This window comes from Neopsephotus bourkii, unplaced genomic scaffold (assembly GCF_033783945.1).
Source record: "Neopsephotus bourkii isolate Nb327-2 ecotype Australia unplaced genomic scaffold, CSIRO-AGI_Nbou_v1 NB_867, whole genome shotgun sequence".
NCBI lineage: Eukaryota > Metazoa > Chordata > Aves > Psittaciformes > Psittacidae > Neopsephotus > Neopsephotus bourkii.
Genome location: NW_026901363.1, coordinates 645,474 through 664,019, shown reverse-complemented (window position 1 = coordinate 664,019; position 18,546 = coordinate 645,474). Strand labels below are relative to the sequence as shown.

Below are 18,546 nucleotides of genomic sequence, written 5' to 3'. Positions count from 1 at the left end.
TGTTGGAACAAGCCCAGAGGAGGCCACGAGGATGATCAGGGGCTGGAGCACCTCCTGTATGGAGACAGGCTGAGAAAGTTGGGGCTGTTCAGCCTGGAGAAGAGAAGGCTGCGGGGAGACCTCATAGCAGCCTTCCAGTATCTGAAGGGGGGCTATAGGGATGCTGGGGGGGGACTCTTCATTAGGGACTGTAGTGGCAGGACAAGGGGTAACGGGTTAAAACTGAAACAGGGGAAGTTTATATTGGATATAAGGAAGAAGTTCTTTCCTGTTAGGGTAGTGAGGCACTGGAATGGGTTGCCCAGGGAGGTTGTGAATGCTCCATCCCTGGCAGTGTTCAAGGCCAGGTCGGACAGAGCCTTGGGTGACATGGTTTAGTGTGGGGTGTCCCTGCCCATGGCAGGGGGGTTGGAACTGTATGATCTTAAGGTCCTTTCCAACCCTAAGCATTCTGTGACTCTACCTCTGCAGCCTGCAGGAAGCTTTCGGGACAAGCAAGGCCAAGAGAGGGCTGTTTCCTGGCAATACCTTCACCTGTGAGCAGGAGGGCACTGCAGACCCTTTGCATGAGTCAGGCTGTCATTAACACTGCGGGAGCCAGCAGGCACATGATGCACAACACCCAACACACTGATGCCCACCCAGCACAAAGCCAGGCTCAGGTACGGGACTGAGGGAAACCTGTGCTGGATGTGACCTGAGCTGAGGCTGTGTGCACCCTCCCTGTGTGCTGCTGTCTTGCTGGGGGGTCCCACAGGGTGTTCTGTACCAGCTCCCCTCTCCCAGCAGACCCCATAGGGTTCTGACCCCATTGTTAGAGGCTTGGACTGCTCAGGCAGCTCAGGAGGGCATTCGCTCACCTTGTTCTATCCCATTCCTTTCTCGCTTCATCTGCTGGGGTGTTCATTAACCACCCATGCACTGGCTGATAGCAGCTCCCCAACACAGGGCAAATAAGCCCTGGCTCAGCTACCAAGAGCCTACCCCAGCTGCAAGCCTCGTCCTTAGGTGCTGGAGCCATTCCAGAGACAGCTCTGCCTCCCTCCTGCGGACCCCTGCTGCTCTCTGGGGCAGAATGACTCCATGCTGATGGAAGCCAGGGAGGAGCCCCAGCCTCAGCCTTTGCTCTTCATGGTTGAAGCACAATGAAGGAAAAGAGGCAGAGCCAGGCCTCTCATTCCCCCTAGGAACAACACTGCCAGTGCCCAAGGGGAACTTAGGCTCCATCCATCAGCCTCTTGTCAAGAGGTACCCTGGGGCAGCAGCTACAGGCAGCAAAGGGGAAGCCATGCTCCAGCCTCCCCCCAGCCTTGCTGTCCTGGGTGACCCAGAGCAAGGTGCTCAGCCAGCGTGTGGCTGCTCAGTGGGGAGCACGGGCAGCTCTGCAGACACTCACAGAGCATCTTCCCCTTCCCTTTCCCCTGCCCTCTGCACTGCCGTTCACCCAGGGACCTTCACCACCCTGCCTGCCTTTGGTGAGGAGCCTGGGCTGGCTCGGGGACCAGCAGTGTGAGCACCCACTCGCCATTCCTGAAGACATTAGACCAGAAGGAGGTCAGATTCCTCCTCTGCACACAGCGTTTGCCAGGGGCTTATTTCCAAGCTGTTCTCTGCAACCAGGGAAGTGAGAAACCTACATTTTCAGCAGAAGCTGATGCTCTCCCAGACTTCCAGGAAAAGAATAAACCCAACAAAGAGCTGTGAACAGTGGCCTCTTCCTCTTCATTCTGAAGGAGGCTTGAAATGCAGCTCTGCAGGTTGCCTCTTTTCCTCCACTTTGGGAAACGCTTGGCAGCCAAAATGCTTGAGGAGAGCCAATGCTCTCATTAAGTGCGAGCAGATGGGGGCCTGGAGTCAGCAGCTTTCCCTTACACCAGGAACAGAGGTCCCAGTTTGTTCCACATACACTTGCAACCACTGCAAGGCAGGCTCCCAGACCCAGCTCTTACCTGAGACAGCACACGGGCAGTGCTGCTGTGCTGTACCTGCTCTGTGTCGTGCCACTCAGGACATTGTGGGAGGGCATAGGGCCATTCCTGCATCACCAGGGGCTGCATCAGAACCGATGTTCATGGGAACGGAGACAGCTCTGGGCACGAGCACCTGAAAAGCAGCGTCAGAGTCCCAGGGTCAGCTTGCACCTCCTCATGGAGCTCACCCCCTCCCCTTTGTGCTGCCTTCACAAAGCCTAAAGGATGCTTTTCCTTAATACGTTTGTACTAACACTGCAGTCTTTTTAAATGTCCAGCTCTTGTGTGTGCATCCAGTTCCACAATTGGCTGTGGTTGGATTTGGTGTCAGCCAGTCCCACATTGCAGCTTTAAAAGCGTTGGGTTGCTTGAACTACAGGAGATACCCAGGGTTTAATGGAAGAGGGGAGGGAGGATCTCGCTGCCATCACCACTGTCCTGGTTTCATCTGGGAGAGCTAATTTGCTTCCTAGTAGCTGCTATAGTACTGTGGGGCTTTTTTAATCCAGGACAGCCACTTATGTGGAGACAAAACAGATACATTTACATAACAAACAATATTTTCAAACACGTCATTTTTTCCTTTTATGTTCAGAAGGGAAACTGCCTGGAGCTGCACAGTCCCATGCGTGCATCTCACACTGTCATCATCGGCCTTGTTAGGAGTTTGAGCTCATTATAAAACTCTCATTTAGCTCCATTGGTAGAATTGTCTCACCCAAAAAGCCCCTTAGCTGTGGCCCCTTGTCTATTCTATGGATGGGAAACACGACCTTTGGTCACAATGCTGCTTTTTGTGGTGTTTGGACTCTGAATAAAGTAAACAGTGATTTATCCCGCTGCCAGCATCACCCCAGCTGTACAGAAAACCATAAGACAACAAAGCCCAGAGAAAATGGTGCAAGATATTTACCTAAATCTGGCAAATCACAGTCCCTCAACTCTACATCTGCCCAGTGGTAGTGCTGTGAAAGGAGCTAAGCACCAGCATGTTCACGGCAGGATGGAGACCTAAAAGCAATGACCACCATGCAGGGCTTCGCCCAGCCAGACTCAACACATCTGATTTGAGTGATGCTCTGAATACTGTGCCCGTGATGGGTCACAGGGCGGTGCTGAGGGGCTGTGCTGTCTCTTACCCAACACACTGCCTAACCTGGTGACTGTCACCTGGCTCCACAGCCAGACCTCCTGTCCAAGAGGAGATGGGGCTGCCTCCAAGGTACACACGGAGCAATACTGCTGGAAGGAGGTCGCTGGCTCCTTCATACCCCCTTGGACCAGCTGAGAAGCCTCCTGCTTGTTCCTGGCAGGGCAGGAGCAGGCAGCGTGTCCTGCACTCACACTGAGAAAGCCTCAGGCCATGGTGCACATTGCCCATCTCTCACCCTGTCACTTCCCTCACTCCCCTGCCTGAGCTTTCACTGCCTCTCCCCCTCCATTACACACATTAAGAGCACAGCTTATCCTGTTATGGGTGGTTTTAATCCCTGAGCAGTCTGCACAGCCGTAATTCTCTCCCTCTCCAGCACAACAGCCTGTGTTGAGCTCTCCAACAACATGTTGTTAATCCAAGTCTGGTCTCCTACCCCTCCTGCCCATTGGCAAGATGAACATCGCAGGCTGTGCAGTGCAGCACCCTTGCTCTGCTCTTTCCCCATGCAGGCATATGAACAGTTATAGATAGATTCCAGGGACTTCAAATCCACCCAGCCTCATGGGGCAGCTCCAAGGGCACAGGGGATGATTTCTGCCTTTGACAGCAGGTAACACCATGTCCTATTCCTCCAATGCTCCTGCTATTTGGGGTCTGAGCTGAGCCTGATGCTCTAAATGACCTCTAGATGAGGCTCAACCCAGCAGAGGTACAATTCTCAGGGCATGAAGAGTCACTCGAAGCCTCCATCAGAGGAATGCCACCGGTCTCCAGCATCACACACAGTGGTAAAGAGGACATTTGATGGGAGAGAGAGACAGGCAACCGGGCGGTGAGGCACGACTGCAAGCAAACCACCAGCTACGTATGATCCCTTGCCAGATTCCCTGCTATTACAGGAGCCAGGCTCTTGATCTGCTCTGCTCCTCTGCCGTGGCACACAGAATAGCTCCAGCTCTTGCACTGCTATTGCAGTGCTTCAGTACAGCACCGTGTCTGGGCACGGCAGCATGGGGATGGACCTCTTGTGGGGCTTCCCAGCTATTGCCTGGTGATGCAGCTGTTGAGAACAGGGCCTGTCATCCACCTTGCTTCTCCCAAGGCAGCTTTCCCCTCTGCACCCTGCTCTAGGGTGGTGCTGGAGACCCAAGCAAGGACCCAACAAGGGACAACATCAACCACCAAAAGATGAGAGTGTTGGCAACTAGAACTGCCATCCCCGCAGCCTGACACAAGCCTGGACTTGAAAAGGAGCTGCAAACTCCTCCTTGAGAGCTGGGTGTGAGCAGGCAGTGCCATCAGATTGAAAGTGTGGTTGATCCCCTGGCACCTTTCTGTGCAAGCAGTTAAAACCTCAGGGCCCACGTGAGCAGAAGGAGGAGGACATCACGAGGAGCAGTCTTAGAGTGACCACAGAGCACGCACTGAGGCATTACACACATACAATGGAGGCAGCAAGAAGTGAAACCTTTCCCAATGGTGTCCCTAGCATGGGCTTTGCTGGAGGTTCCCACTCCAGGCCCGAAGGTGATCTCCTCAGAAGGGTCTAATCCCTCGGTACAAGGTGCTGGTTTGCATTGTTCCACATGAACAGCACCCAGTTCTTGTCTCTGCTCCCATTACACCTTAGGAAACAAAGCATTAGACATTTCACAGTGCTGTGGTATGGCTCCCACTTTAGGACACAACTGGAGACCACAATAATCCCCTGGTTGAAAAGGAAGAAAACCAAAACCCTTACTGTTACGTTTCAACAGCTGAATGCTTCAGGGGGTGTTAGGCATTAGGGTGCATTCAAAACAAAGCAGTTGCCTTTTTCCCCTTCCTACCTGAGCTGTACCTGCTACTAATCCAGTACTGGAGACCCCAGCTCTGCTCTCCAGCCAGTCTGACCAGTGCAGCTGGAATGGCCATTGCCCATCCTGCTTCAGCTCTACCACACAAGTCAATGCTCTGCTCAGTGCCCTCTGCTTTCTCCTACAGACCCACCATAGCAGCAGCACTGACTGGCTGGAGGGGCAGTGCTCACGTGTATGGGTTATGCCCCATCTCCTGCAGCATCTCTTCTCCATCCCAGCCAGCAGGAAGGTGGCAGCTCCCCACCAGTGCTCATCCTGCATGGGGCATTTCTGCTGGTTCACTGCCTTTGGTTACAATCCTCCTGATACAAACCCTCCCAAACACCAAGGGGATTCACACTGCAGCTGACCTGCGCTGCTAAAGGTAACCTGAGGGACCTGCAACAGAAATCCAATGTTGGGTTTCCAGCTCTCTACCGCATGTAACAGCAGCAAATACAACATTTAGGTCAAGAGGTCTCTCAATCACAAGGTTTATGCTTTGAATTGCTAATTTCCCCCAAAATGTTCTTTCCAGGCAGGAACTTTCCACTTCACATCTTGGCCTATAAGTGAAAAATGCGGCAGTGCTCTAGGGAAAGGCAGCTTAGCCCTTGTCCCCACGAGGGGAATGGAAATACAAACACATTCCCTGCTGCTAGAAATGCTCATGGCTTTGTTGTTGTTTAACTCCCTGTACAAGAGAAGCTAAAGCTCAGTGTGCTCCGTGCCCTTTAAGGGGAAAGGTGGGAGGCTTGTGGATATTTCAAAGTCCAGCTCCCATGTAAACGCTTACAACGGGAGCATTCCCGAGCTGGCAGACAGCGGGACTCCCTCAACTGCACAGCAGCACATCCTGTCCCAGCAAATATGGTATCCTACACATGGTGAGGAAACAGTTTAAGCCTGGGACTGAGGGCCAGCAGACCTACTTCCCAAGACCCCATTAGGTCAAGGTTTGTTGAGAGAGAAGGAGGAGAAGTCTTTGTCCCACTGGGACCAAGCATGCAAACAGCACAACCCTCTTGGAGCACTGGCCCTTGCTCTCCATCTCTTTACAAAGCAGAAGTAGATACCCAAACACAGGTTCTCAATTGCTCCTGTGTGCAAGGGAAGGGGAACAGGGCTATCAGCAACCTTCCACATCAGTGCGCATTTACAACCCTGTCATCCAAGGGCTAAAAACCCCAGATGCCAAAGCTGCAGCTGGGCCTCACACTGCACTGTCACCTAAGTGCCAGGCCCCCCCATTCATCACAATGAAAGGCCCTTCAGTTAAGCAGCCTTATTAAGAAGTGGCATAAAACCTTTGCTGTATCTGGTAGGGAGCAAGTGGCACAGGAGATGCTCCATTCACTTTGGGTGGATGATGTAGGGCACTCACACTGAATGAGCTGCATTCTTAAATGACCACTTTGAGCTCACGGCCAAGCATCATTTTAGCTCTATGGATACAGAGGTGCCACAGAAGCAGCATCTCTCCCACTGGCTCATCCATTTGCCATTTTCCAAGGGAAAGAATAGGCAGGTGCACACAAAAACTGAAGCTGAAAGATGCCACCAGTCAGCCTCGCAGCAGGAACCTGGGACCATGATGTGCCCAGCTAACCAGGTGAGTGTGGGTGCACAGCCCCAGCATGGCCATGCAGAACTCACTGCTCCTTGCTCTGCTTTAAAATAACCTGTGGGGATTCATTTAGGAAGGCTGCAATGTAAATGTCTTTCACAAGTTTCAGGCTCCCAGCTGGGTTTTAAACTGCTCTCTCCAAAACTCACTTTGCCAGTGGATTCTTCCCATCCTTTCCCCTCCTCTTTCCATTAGAGAAGTACTGCAGATAATTACCTGAGCTCCTTGAGGACCCAGCTGCAAGCATAAAGCCCTGGACAGAGCTGCTGTCTGATAGACCTGACAGACAAAAGGAGCAAACCTCTCCCAGCCTTCCAAAAGGGACAGTGGAGAGGGGGGAATAACTTGGTTATTAAGTGAATGAAGGTTGCAGCAGCCATAAAAACCGAACCCAGTTCTTCAGGTTCAGTTCAGGTCCCTGAAACCTGCCCATTCAAACCCACTAAAAACCTCCAGTTTGGTCTTTGTCTTTCTCCTCCAAGAAGCTGACCTTTTCCTTTCCTGCTGCTAGAGGCAGGAAACGAGCCTTGCTGCACTGTGGAAAACACATCACCTATTTGCCACCCTATATAACTGATGAGCAGCACTGGGAAGAGCCCACCCGTCTCACAGTGATAGCCAAGGTAAGGCTGTCCTAACTCTTGGCTTCCTCATTCTCAGTGTCAAGCTGACATCTCTTTCTCTGTACTGAATATTCAGCCTTGCCCGCAACAAGCTTGTCTGTATAATAACCTCCCTGTCAAAGCATGGGGTTCCCTGGCCCGAAGAGGCCATGCATTTTATAAGCAGGCTGTGTGCCACATGAAGTCACATTTCCTTTCCTTTCTTGAGATTTATCAGATCTTATGCTAAGGGAAGCAGAAAAGGAAAACGGGATGGGGCTATTTTGGCTCAGTCCTGGAAAAGCTCAGTTTCACCTTTATACACCTGTGAAAATGAGGGGGTTTTGAAGTCTGAATTCTGTCTTGGGTTAGGAGACTTAAAATTCCTCTTCTATCATCCAGCCTAAAGAGGAGGCCTTCAATGTACTCCTCCAAGTAGGATTACAATCAGAAATTCACCATATGCCTCCAGAACTCAGGGCTCTTGTTTGCACCCGTTCATTTCATCCCTTCCCTATCTCCCTGTGTTTAGTTTTGGGAAGAGTCACTCCGACATGAGCAAGCCCATTCACGGTTACAGTCCTGGCCACTTCCAGCGAGTTGGATTGATCCAGCTCGGGTACCGATCCAGACAGAGCTGGTCCTCATCTTGTTACTTCAGTTAACAAAGAGGACCTGAACACAGCATCACATCACAGCACCCACTCCAACACTTTCCCACCCCAGCACTCCAGGCACCCACGTTCCTGGGCCCAGTGCTGCGATCCAGGATAGTTTGGAATCACTTGTCCATAGTCCGGTCCCTTCCCAAAGTGCCAGCATGCACTTGCTGTCCCCAGAGCCCTGCCTGGCCCATTCCTGCAGCAGAGCAGAAAGCAGCTTTGAGCACAGGGAGCAGGCAGGGGAGGATGTGAGATGGCACCGGAGCCATGGCAGGCACACAGCTGGAAAATCAGGAATACTCCCAGCACAACTGAGCCTTGTAACTGGGACTCCTCACAGTGCAGGGTGCTGTGGTTGGGCAGTAAAGGCCATTAAAGAGAGCAAGCACACAAGGACTCTCCTGGCTCTAGAGAGGTCAGTGAACAGCAGGAGGGAGGGTGTGAAGGGCCTCGGGTCAGGGTGCAGGGAACACATAGGCTGACAAGGATTGTACTGGGATTTGGGGTTTCAGAGCTAAATTAAACCCCAAACAAGCATCGGTTTGTCCCTCACACAGCACAGCGTTCAAAGGTAACTGCTCCACACCCTGCACGGATGGGCAATCTCAGCACTGAGACCCCATGGACAGGATGCTGGCACTGCCACCAGTGCAGCCCCCTCCCTGCCATGCCAGAGGGAACACTGAAGGGAACGGAGAGGGAGGGAGGCTGCTGAGCCCTGCGGAGCAGGAGAGGTCCCGTGCTTCCTGCAGGTGGTTCTGCAGCCAGACACACCAAAGGGAAGGTCAGCGGTGGCAATGAGGCCTTGAGAGAGGAGGAGGATGAGCAAGTGAAAGGGACTGGGGAGAAGCTGGGGGTGGGGAAGGCAGACACAAAGGAGCAAGGCTGGACCGGGAAAGGTAGGGAATGGAAAGGGCAGACTGGGGCTGGAGTCTGATCCCAGCTTATACGCGGGTCCCTGCCTTGCCCTGCTGTCTGATCCTCCAGGAGGATGCTGGAAGGCCACCACACACCCTCCCCAGAGCTCAGAGTGAATAAGCCTCCAGTGTGCAAAGAATCAAAGCTGGTGAAAGCGGGATGCTGGTTACTATTGTTTGCCTTGGGAATCCGCATCACTTACTGCTTCCCAGCCTCTCCCCTGTGGAAGCAGCCTTGTCCACCTCTCTTGCTCCTGCTGTGTCCCCCCTGATACCCTTCTATTCTTCTGGGCAAGTTTCCTCTCCTGCACATACACAGTGTTACTGTGAAGGGATGTACACACACACACACACACCCAAAGAGCGCATTTCCAAGGTTATCAACCTGTCAAAACCTTCCCTTTTCCCAGCCCTAGGATCCAAGTGGGAAACAAATCCTAGCCATGGCCTACCTTCCGGGTCCACCAGGTCTGAGACGCAGGAGCAGCGGCCGCCGGGCTTCGGGAGCAGGGACTGGGGCTGCCTGTGAATCAGCAAAGGAGTCCCTGTGACAGGGATGCATGCTGAGGCTGGGCGCTGCTGCCTGCACGCTCCCTGCCTCTCCTCCTCCACCGACCGCGCTGCTGTGTTGCTATGCAATCACATCACCAGGAGTAACAGCATCCCTCCGAGCCTCCAGAGATACCCTTGACTCGGAAAACACAGACGGAACAAGGACGATCCCACAAAGTGCCCGGCCCTTTGGAGGTCTCCTTGGCCAGCTATTGATCCAGTGGAGGGGAGGGAGAAGAGTGGAGATGCAAAGACAGACAGAGGAGGAGGAGACAAAACACACATGGAAAGGGAGAAAGAAAAGGGAGGGGGAGAGAAACAGAGATGCACAAAAGCACTGTGGTCTGACCTGCAGAGCCCTGACAGAGGATGATGGCTCAGACACGCTTCCCGCTGCTTGCTGACATCTCCCTGTTGCCTTTCAGGACTGGTGGCTCTCATTTTAGGTTAGATATGGCCATGCGTGTGCTGGAAAATGCCAGACACAGTCACTTCCTTTAATAGCAATTTGGGTGTCCGGTGCATGCTTTAGTAATTTAGAAATAGCCCTTTAAAAATTAAAGTTAAGGAGCAAAAGAGGATAATCATGTCATTTTGGATATGCTTCCTATTTGTCTCAGGAAACAAGGATAAGTAAAGGAAGAGGCAGTTCTCCAAGCTGGGGAGAAATCCTGATCCAAGATCTTTTAAATGTCAAGGTATCCCATCTCAGTTCATAAAAAACAGAAGGATTTGAGCTCCTACCTTGGCTGAGGACACAGGCAGACCTGGAATTAGGAATTCAGTCCATACATAACAGTTTGCACTCATTCAGATCATTTCACCCGAGGATTTCAAACTGCTCAAGGTGCCAGTGATGTTATTATACAAAAAGAAACAGAGATAAATGACTGGGTCAGAAAAAGGATTCAAATCTGATCCCAGCCCATGAGACTGTCGCACAGCCTCTCCCTGGGAAAATCAGAACTTGGGAAACACCAGCGTGGTGCTTGTCAGGACAAGCTTTAATGAGCCCTCCTTTCCCCAGAGCTGACAGGCTAAAGATGTTCATTTCCTACTCATACAGTCATGTTCTACACGAACATCACCGCTGTTTCTAAAGGTTGCCTGCTTCCCTCCCTTTATTCCTCACAAACAGTAGGTCGGGTGTACCTCCATGCAGGTTCATTGCCAGTTTTGGGACCCTAGGTACCACTGCTGGCAGGTGGATGTGGGCAGATCAAAAGCTTGCCTAGGTCACCAATTTAAACCTGGAGAGAGAAGTCAAAATGTAGTTCATCTTCAGTAAAACACAATTGGAGAGAGCTCCCAAGAAACCAGTGTGCTCCCATGGTGGTACCCACTGACAGTGAGGAACCCTTCCTTTCATCCTAGGCAGGAGCAGAGCCCATCAGCACATAGCGATGTAAGATGCACAGAAACCTCAGGTGCCTACACTGAAAGGAGCTTTTTAAATGAAGACCTCTTTACAGTTGGTTCCAAAAGGACTAATGCTGGGTACTTCAAGTACCAACCCAAGAACACACTCTCACTTCACACACCTTCCGCTTTTAAAAGCTTCAATAGCTTCTGCTTCCACCACAGCTGTACTGATGCAACAAAACTCATTCTGAAAAGCTGTATTTAGACCAAAAAAGAAGCCTGGATTGGAAGATAGAAAGGAGCAGGGTCTCTGCTGGGCTATTTTTGTGCAGACACACACACATAAATAATACATCCTGGGTTAAGTAAGGAGAGTGAAGGGGAAAACCAATGCTGGAAGGGATATCCAGCAACTCCAAACACACCGTTCTACAGAGATACATGACCAAATCCAATTGCAGCATGCATCTGTCACCAACAGTATCTATAAGGGACATGACAACATGGATAAACAACGGGAGCACCTATCAAGCCAAGTTGCACATGCACACGAGACAGACTTCAGCACGGAGACATGAACAGACGATGAATCACAAAAACAGGGTGCTTTGCAGTACACGCATCCTCAATTATTGATGGTTTGGGGACAGTAAAGCTCAGCAGGAGAAAATCTCTCGTGTCAGTTCAGCTTACAGCTCGAGACAAACCAGAATCTGGTGGAAGAGCTGCTGCCGTGGCTGAGAGCATCTTCCCGAGTCTCCCAATACTTCCTGGTTTAAGGATATAATTAGGACAAACAGCTGAGCAATTCAGGACTCCGAGGAAATCAGGGAGAACAAAGTCAGATTGGTGATAAACACAGCGTTTCACAGAAGAACTGCACCTTTCTTAAGCGTGTGGGGTGGCTGAGGAGACAGGATGCTAAATTCTGTGTGCATTGAGCTCTGAACAGAACTGAGTCCAAAAATCTTCCCAAGGAATTTCCAGAACCCAAATTCCAGAAGCACAGTGGTGCCTGCTACTGTCTGCCTTCCCCTAATGGAACTTTTCAGTGGCAAATATGCACCTTGCTAGCAAAACTCTCTCCACCTACCCAACAGGAGCATCTCAGTACACACAATGCTAATACAGCGTACAGACATGCAACAGATAAAACTCGAGACAGGTTTCATAAGGCACGGGCATGGTTTTGAAGTCAGATTCAGGTTTACACCAGAATCACTCCCTTTAAAACACTGAAGTTTAAATCAGTTTAACTCATTGAAACAGCCTCCAGTTTACACTTATGAAATCAGAACCAGCCACGCTGACCGAACACAAGAAGACACAAAAGGAGGAATGCCCTCAATACAAACACCATTGCTGAGAACGGCTGGTGAATGCTGTGCTATATGGGGATGCACTAACAGTGTGTGGAGTCTGAAAACTTCACAGAGCTAGAAGGGCTGTGTTTGGCCAAACCACTTGTAAGTGGAACACCCATAACACCAAGTACCTTGCATTACCAGCCAATAAGGACGTGAAATAAATCCTAGCATTTGCACCTCCATCACAGTACTTCTGGTGTGAGCACAGGTAACGGCTCCCACTTGTACTTTTTTAACCTCCCACCCAGTAACTCTCTTTTAAGAGTCCTTATTGCAGAGAACTGTTTCCCAAAATGAGCACACTCTCCCCCCTTCAAACACTGCAACTTCCCTCCTTTAAAATCTCATTTCTCCTGAAAGAGCAGGACCATCTTCCCTCTTGTTACCGTCCCTTGGGCACTTTGCCTGATCCTTTCCCTTTCTAAGTACAGCTCATTTGTTTCAGTGTATCCCAATTAAAGTAATTCAGAGAACGATGCTTTACCGAGGAACCTAGAGCAGGGATAGTGCCAGGAAGATTACAGTTTACCAGTGTGGAATAAGTTCTCAGAAGTCCCTCATAATAGAGCAATACCAAGGACACACACCGAGAATGCAACGTGGCTTCAGGGAGCAGAGTTTAAACTGATTTAAACACCACAGCAGCAAGGGAGGCAGTAGGTTAGGGCATGTTCATACACCTGAATTTCAACTGGTATTCACCTACTAAGAGCTGCAGCATTCTGCCAACCAACCTGTGATAAGGAACCAACACAATATTGTAAGCAGAGAAGCCCCTGGTGAAGCCTGATGCAGTTTGATGCCCAAACTAGTGCTGGAGAAGCACTTGGAGGTTGTGAAGTTCCATATATAAGGAACCAAATCATTCATAGCCTAAACCAAACACCTAAACACATTCAAACACCTCAACCAAAGAACAGAGCTAAACACTGACTGAGATTATACATGAAAGCGCATCTCCTTGCTAAAAGGAGAATATAGGAAGAGGCACAACACCAACAGTATCCTCGTGGATCCAGCTGCTGCAGAAGGGTTTGGTGAAAGGCTTTTGAGCTGGGACTAGATTCTTTACAGCTTAAAGAAATCCCATTTCTCCCTGAGAATCCATGTTTCCCTAAAACACAGGGCTCCCTCATCTGCGTCTTGTCCTAACTGAAGTAACAGATGAGGCTGAGTTCTCACACAGCCATCCATACCAAAATGAGTTACTCAGTTTTGATGCAGGATCATTGGTTTCAGTGGTTATGCTGTGAAGGGAAAGCCAGAAGGAAGAGATGGCACACAAAGAGACAGACCTGCCCATCAATTCCAATGTATTAGATAAGCAAGCACGTTTGTGAGTAAAGCACAAAAAGCCTTTTTTCAACAAGAAGGAGTAAAACTAGAATTAGGGGCCCATTTACAGCCTGAGCAGAATCGAACAGTTGCTCAGATATTGTATCACCCTGATGCCAAATAAATAACACCACCTCCTTTGCCAGCACCTGTAAGCACAGAAATCCCCCATGCACACTCTACCCCGCTGAAAGCATTTAGGAAAACAGCAGGACACTTACTAAAAGCATGGACCTGGGGTGAGAGAGAAGAATGGGGAGAGAACACATACAAACAGACACACTCAGAAACAGAATGAATCCCCCTTTTCATTTGTTCCTGCATAGGGATTGAAACAGTACCCTGGTGAGAAATGGGGACTACAGGGGAGAGAGCAGCGAGCACCAAAAGGAACAGGGGTGGGTGTCAAACAAGTGCAAAAGAATTTGGGAGGGAGAGAGAGGGGGAAAAAAAGAAAATAGAGAAAATGATAGAAAAGAAAGCAAAAGCAGCAGGGGAGAAGGCAGAGAGGCGGCTTTCGGGGCTGTTTATTCTTCAAAAGCTGTCAACACATTGACAATGTGCTTTCCATCCCCCTGCTTATTTACTGGGCTGTGCACACAAAGGAGCAGGAAAGCAATCACACAGGAGCTGCTGAAGATCCACTCCGACATAGAACAGAGGTGCCCTAAGAGAAAGGAAACTGCTTAGTGATCCGTGTACAGCAAACCATGATGGGAGTGCTACAGGCCTAGAGACTCCAGAGGGCTGGGAGGAAACCTGCAGCGAGCAGCCTCTCTGCAGAGAGCACACTCAAGACTTACAGGCAGCACAGATGCTAGAGGAGAGCAAGTCAAACTGCATGGGGATAGAGCTGCATATGAAAATACACACAAGCAGCTTATCACTGAATTCTTTAAAGGAAGAGCCCAAATGATTTAGGCAGAGAATAAATGTGCATCTGTGGCAATTTATACATAAATCTATTGCCTGAGGCTCAGGAGCTCAGCCACATTACGGTGACTTAACGTCCCATTACCCAGCCTGGGCTAGAGCAGTCCATTTTGTGTGACATTGCTGGCAGGTACCACAGCTTGCCTGGTGCAAGCTCACTCATTAAGCTGTGGAATGGGATGATCATGTCTGAGCCTACACATCTCTGATTGCTGTCAAGGTTAAAGTAGTGTTTCGAGCCTGTGTAAGGCACCTGCAGCTTTTTTTAAAGCCCAACTGTGTCAGTTTCTGTCTGTGGTGAGCCTGAAAATGGAAATTAGATGCCAAAATAATTAAGGTTGGGTTTGGTTTTTTAATCTTACCTTCTGCTATACAGACATTTTACTCCTACAACACAGGAAACTGAGAGAAATGAAGCAGCATCATAAGACACGCGCTTCACTGAGCATTATTTATGTACTTCAATACCTCCCTTGCCAACTATAATTACCTGGGAGTAACTTGGGAAGGTCTAACAGCCAGGTACAGATCTCAGGAATCCTGTGCTGAAAACCCCATCACCATATGCTAAAGTCATAAAAGACCTTCTAGTCAAAAAGCAAAGTTTAGTGAAATCAAGCCATCATCAGACTAGAATCACATTATGGCTTTTATTTTAAAAGCCATTATAAGGGAAACCCTTTAGTACAACATAAACCATCTTTCCTGGAAAATAAATACTTGGAGACTTTGTTCTTTCAAGATACTCACCCTCCAGAGGAAGCTTATTACTGATGCCTGTTGTTCTTCACTCAGGCTGGATGCATCCTCTGACTAAAGAGCTCACTCACATACTCTCAGGAGCCACAGCACTACAGATAGAAGCTGTCCAATGTGTATTATTAATGAGCAGTTATCAGAGGACCTCAGGCTACAGCCAGACAGGAGTTTGACTGTGCTGTGATTCTTTAGAGGTGAGCCCTCAGCCAGGTCAGATCCCTCACTTTCCCCTCGCTCTTTTCTCCCCCAGGATTTGTGATAAACCATTTTGTCACAGCAGCCAGGGCTTATAACTGAGCTTTACCCAGAAGACAAAGGGAGCCACATGAGGAGATGCTGGGTAGAAGCACAAAAACCTTAAACATCTAAAAAGGGCAAAGTGAATTTTACCATAGCACCAGTGAGATGTTATTAAAAGAGCTCAGAAGCACATATATTGGCAGTTGTTAGAGCTGCAGTACAAGCCTCAGAGGTTCAATTTTCTGAGTGGCTACAGCTGTACCACCTTCTAAATCCTTGGGTCCTGATTTATTCATGGCATTAAGAATGCAAAATGCAAGCAGAGGGAAGTAGGCCAACAAGAGAATAGAAAGCAGGGACACAGAGCAACCAGTCTCTTCATTCCAGCTGAAAACAGGTTGAAATGATTAACTCTTTCAGAGCAAGCTCTCTCTGACAGAGCCACACAGCCTGATGTGTGAAAGCGCACGAGTGAAGCTTTCCCCACAAAATAAAATCACTATTAACAGAAACAGAAAATAAATACAGCTTCAGAAAATTAATTCAGCTTAACTCTAGCCTGAGGCACTTCCATTTGCAGATGCATAATGCTCAGGCCACTGGGTCTGACAGGGGAGGGGTTAATGGCTTTGGTCCTGTGACCCATAGACCAGATGTTCAGCTGGTACAACTCAACACAGATCCATTAGGAATGAGTGGAGCTATTCCTGCTTACCCAGACAGGATTCTGACCCTGTACTTTGAAATCCTATCTAATACCCACTCAGAGATTTTTTTCCAAAGGGAAAGGCCTCCTTTTTTGTGAGCATCTAAATAGACTATTAGAAAAGCTGCAGAATGTGGGAAATCTGAGGTGACCATTGCCCTGGCCTGCTTGTAAGATTACAGAACTCCTACATTTTAAGTATGTAGAAGGCTCCTGAGAAGGGAGGCCAGGCAGGAACCGGAGTAAATCATCAACTTTTCCTGAGGGACAGACAGAACACAAACCAGCATTCCCCGGGATCAGATGATACTAGAAAGTTGGACCTTGAAACAGCATGCTCTAGAAAGAAAACACACTTGAGAACAGAGCCCGGTAACATGAAAGCATGTACTTACTTTCTAGTGGATTGTATTGGATGTAATCCCCTGAGGGAGGGTGCAGGTCTGACCTAAACTTAAATATTTCTGGGATGTATTGACAAAATGAATGTGAGTCTTAAATGAACTTTTCATTCTGTATTGTTCCTATCAAACAGTACCACAAAGCAGTTGTTCCTGGTGCAGTTTCATAGCATACACATACAGGCAGCTCCTTACAACAGACAGAAACACACACTAAAGGTAAATCATCTATTCGTCACCTACTGGGAAACAGATGGGTCTTGACTAATTCTGGTTTAGTCCTCAATGCAGATGCTGTGGTCAGCCAAGACTTTAAGCATATGCTTGTAATAGAAAAAAAGTCCACAAATTTTACCACAGGGATTAGATGGTAAAGAACAAGCAGGAAAAAACAGAAAACAGAGCAGCCCATTTCTCCCGGAAAGGACCATCCTTGCATTGAAGTCAGGTATTTAGAGGGAAAAGAAAATAAACGTCCAGATGTGAAAGATGACAACAACCACCAAGGTGTCCAGAGGCTAAAAGTCAAGTGCCTAGTAGGCACATCATTGCTACATGGGAAGTTTTAAACAGCCATCTTGACCAAAAAGCTGACATTGCAGGAAACTTGTCTACCCTGAGGCTTTATTTTTGCACCTCCAAGCATCCAGTGCTCTTGAATGACAAAGTTGTACAGAATTTGTTTAAAGACTCATAACACAGGGCATAACAAAAGACCTGTGATGCTGCAACAAGTCTGCCATAACATGATTCAGTTCTCTCAACTAAACACCAGCCTCAAGGGAAAAATTGATCTTAGAAGCCAGTAACTCAACAGCATTCAGTACATCCTAATGTACAGCCCCTTACCCAGGTCTGTAACTGGGTCCATGTCTTCACACCTGGGGCAGTCAAACCCTCCAGCCCTATTCCTGAATGGAATCCCAGTGGCTAGGAAAGTGCAAGTCTAGTCAACATCTGCAAACAATGGTGTGAGTTGTCCTTAAGGAATGCAATACACAGGCTTTCCTGCATAAGTACCAGCATTTCAAATACCTTTCTGAAGGTTTTCATAGTGTGAACGGTGAAAACTCACGTTTTCATAGAAAAATCATAAAACCAACTATGGAGCTATAGAGCTCTCCTCCTTGGATTCTTAGCTGAAACCTTTACGGAGTCTAACAACAGGCAACAATATGCCAGGGATTGCCAGCCGGTGGTGGAACAGTCATCAGCCAGCAAGCTGAGCTGATCCAAAACAACAGGACCAGCCTTTAAAGGAGATAAATGTTTATATGTTAGGAATACATCTTAAAACACAGCAAAGGGGGGGGGAATTTGTAATGTTTCCTCTGTTGAGAAAATATAATCCAGATTTTTGAAGATCAGTTTCTGTCAACAGAAATTAGCAAATGGCCCCTACACAGGCTGGAGTAACACAGCAGGATGAGAGAGGGGAGTACTTTAGTCTAAGCAGATCTCTCTGCAAATCTCCCTCAAGGTCCCCAGGGAAAGATTTTCTTATTCTCTGGAGTGAATATACATATATATACAGACATATAAATATATATACACCTGTGAGAGGACGCAGAGACCAAACACATCATTACAGGTTCTGGAGTCACTCTCAGGACTGATTACTAGAATAAAGTACAGATTAAAGTGCAAAATTCAGTGTACTCTGACCCATCTGTCAAGTTGTTACAACCTTCTTTTACAACAGTGAAATAAAGTTCACTCAAATTTTGGAGACCTCAGTTGAGCTTCACCCAGCTTCTAGTCAGTGTTACAATGAAATGACAGGAGAAGGTAAGTTTTGTAGCAAAGCTCCTTCAAAGTAACACACTGAAAACATTTTACAGAATATAAATTATATGTACACAGACAATATACAATACATACAGAGCTAAAACTACATAAAGGAAAGCTGTGCTTGCACTTAAAAAATGATGAGCCAGTAGCAACATTTTTGCTGAAGTCATCAATAAATCACCAACTGAGCACCAAATCTTCCAGTTGCATTAGAAGAACTTTGTATGTAGCTTTAGCACAAAGTCTCATCTAGAAGCTTCATACTGAAAGTGAACCTCTGGAAGGTCAGTTTGGTCAGCCTGTTTGAAGTCAGTGTGTACATGGTGCA

The 18,546-nt window shown here is 48.5% G+C and overlaps 1 protein-coding gene across 3 annotated transcripts in view; it reads right to left on the bottom strand.

Moving 5' to 3' along the window:
- The window catches only part of DRP2 (dystrophin related protein 2), a 34,542-nt gene extending 15,998 nt beyond the window's left edge, over window positions 1-18,544 (bottom strand). For 2 of the 3 annotated variants that reach the window (XM_061356723.1, XM_061356725.1), the window contains exons 1-2: window positions 9,225-9,675; window positions 1,950-2,103 (exon numbers count right to left, since the gene is read on the bottom strand). In XM_061356723.1, coding sequence (XP_061212707.1) covers window positions 1,950-2,057 — 108 coding nt within the window. In that variant the 5' untranslated portion in view covers window positions 2,058-2,103; window positions 9,225-9,675. Of the gene's footprint in view, window positions 1-1,949; window positions 2,104-9,224; window positions 9,676-18,016 lie in introns of those variants that run through there. The other variant, XM_061356724.1, reaches the window with a different exon arrangement.
- Between the last annotated feature and the right edge of the window lie 2 nt (window positions 18,545-18,546).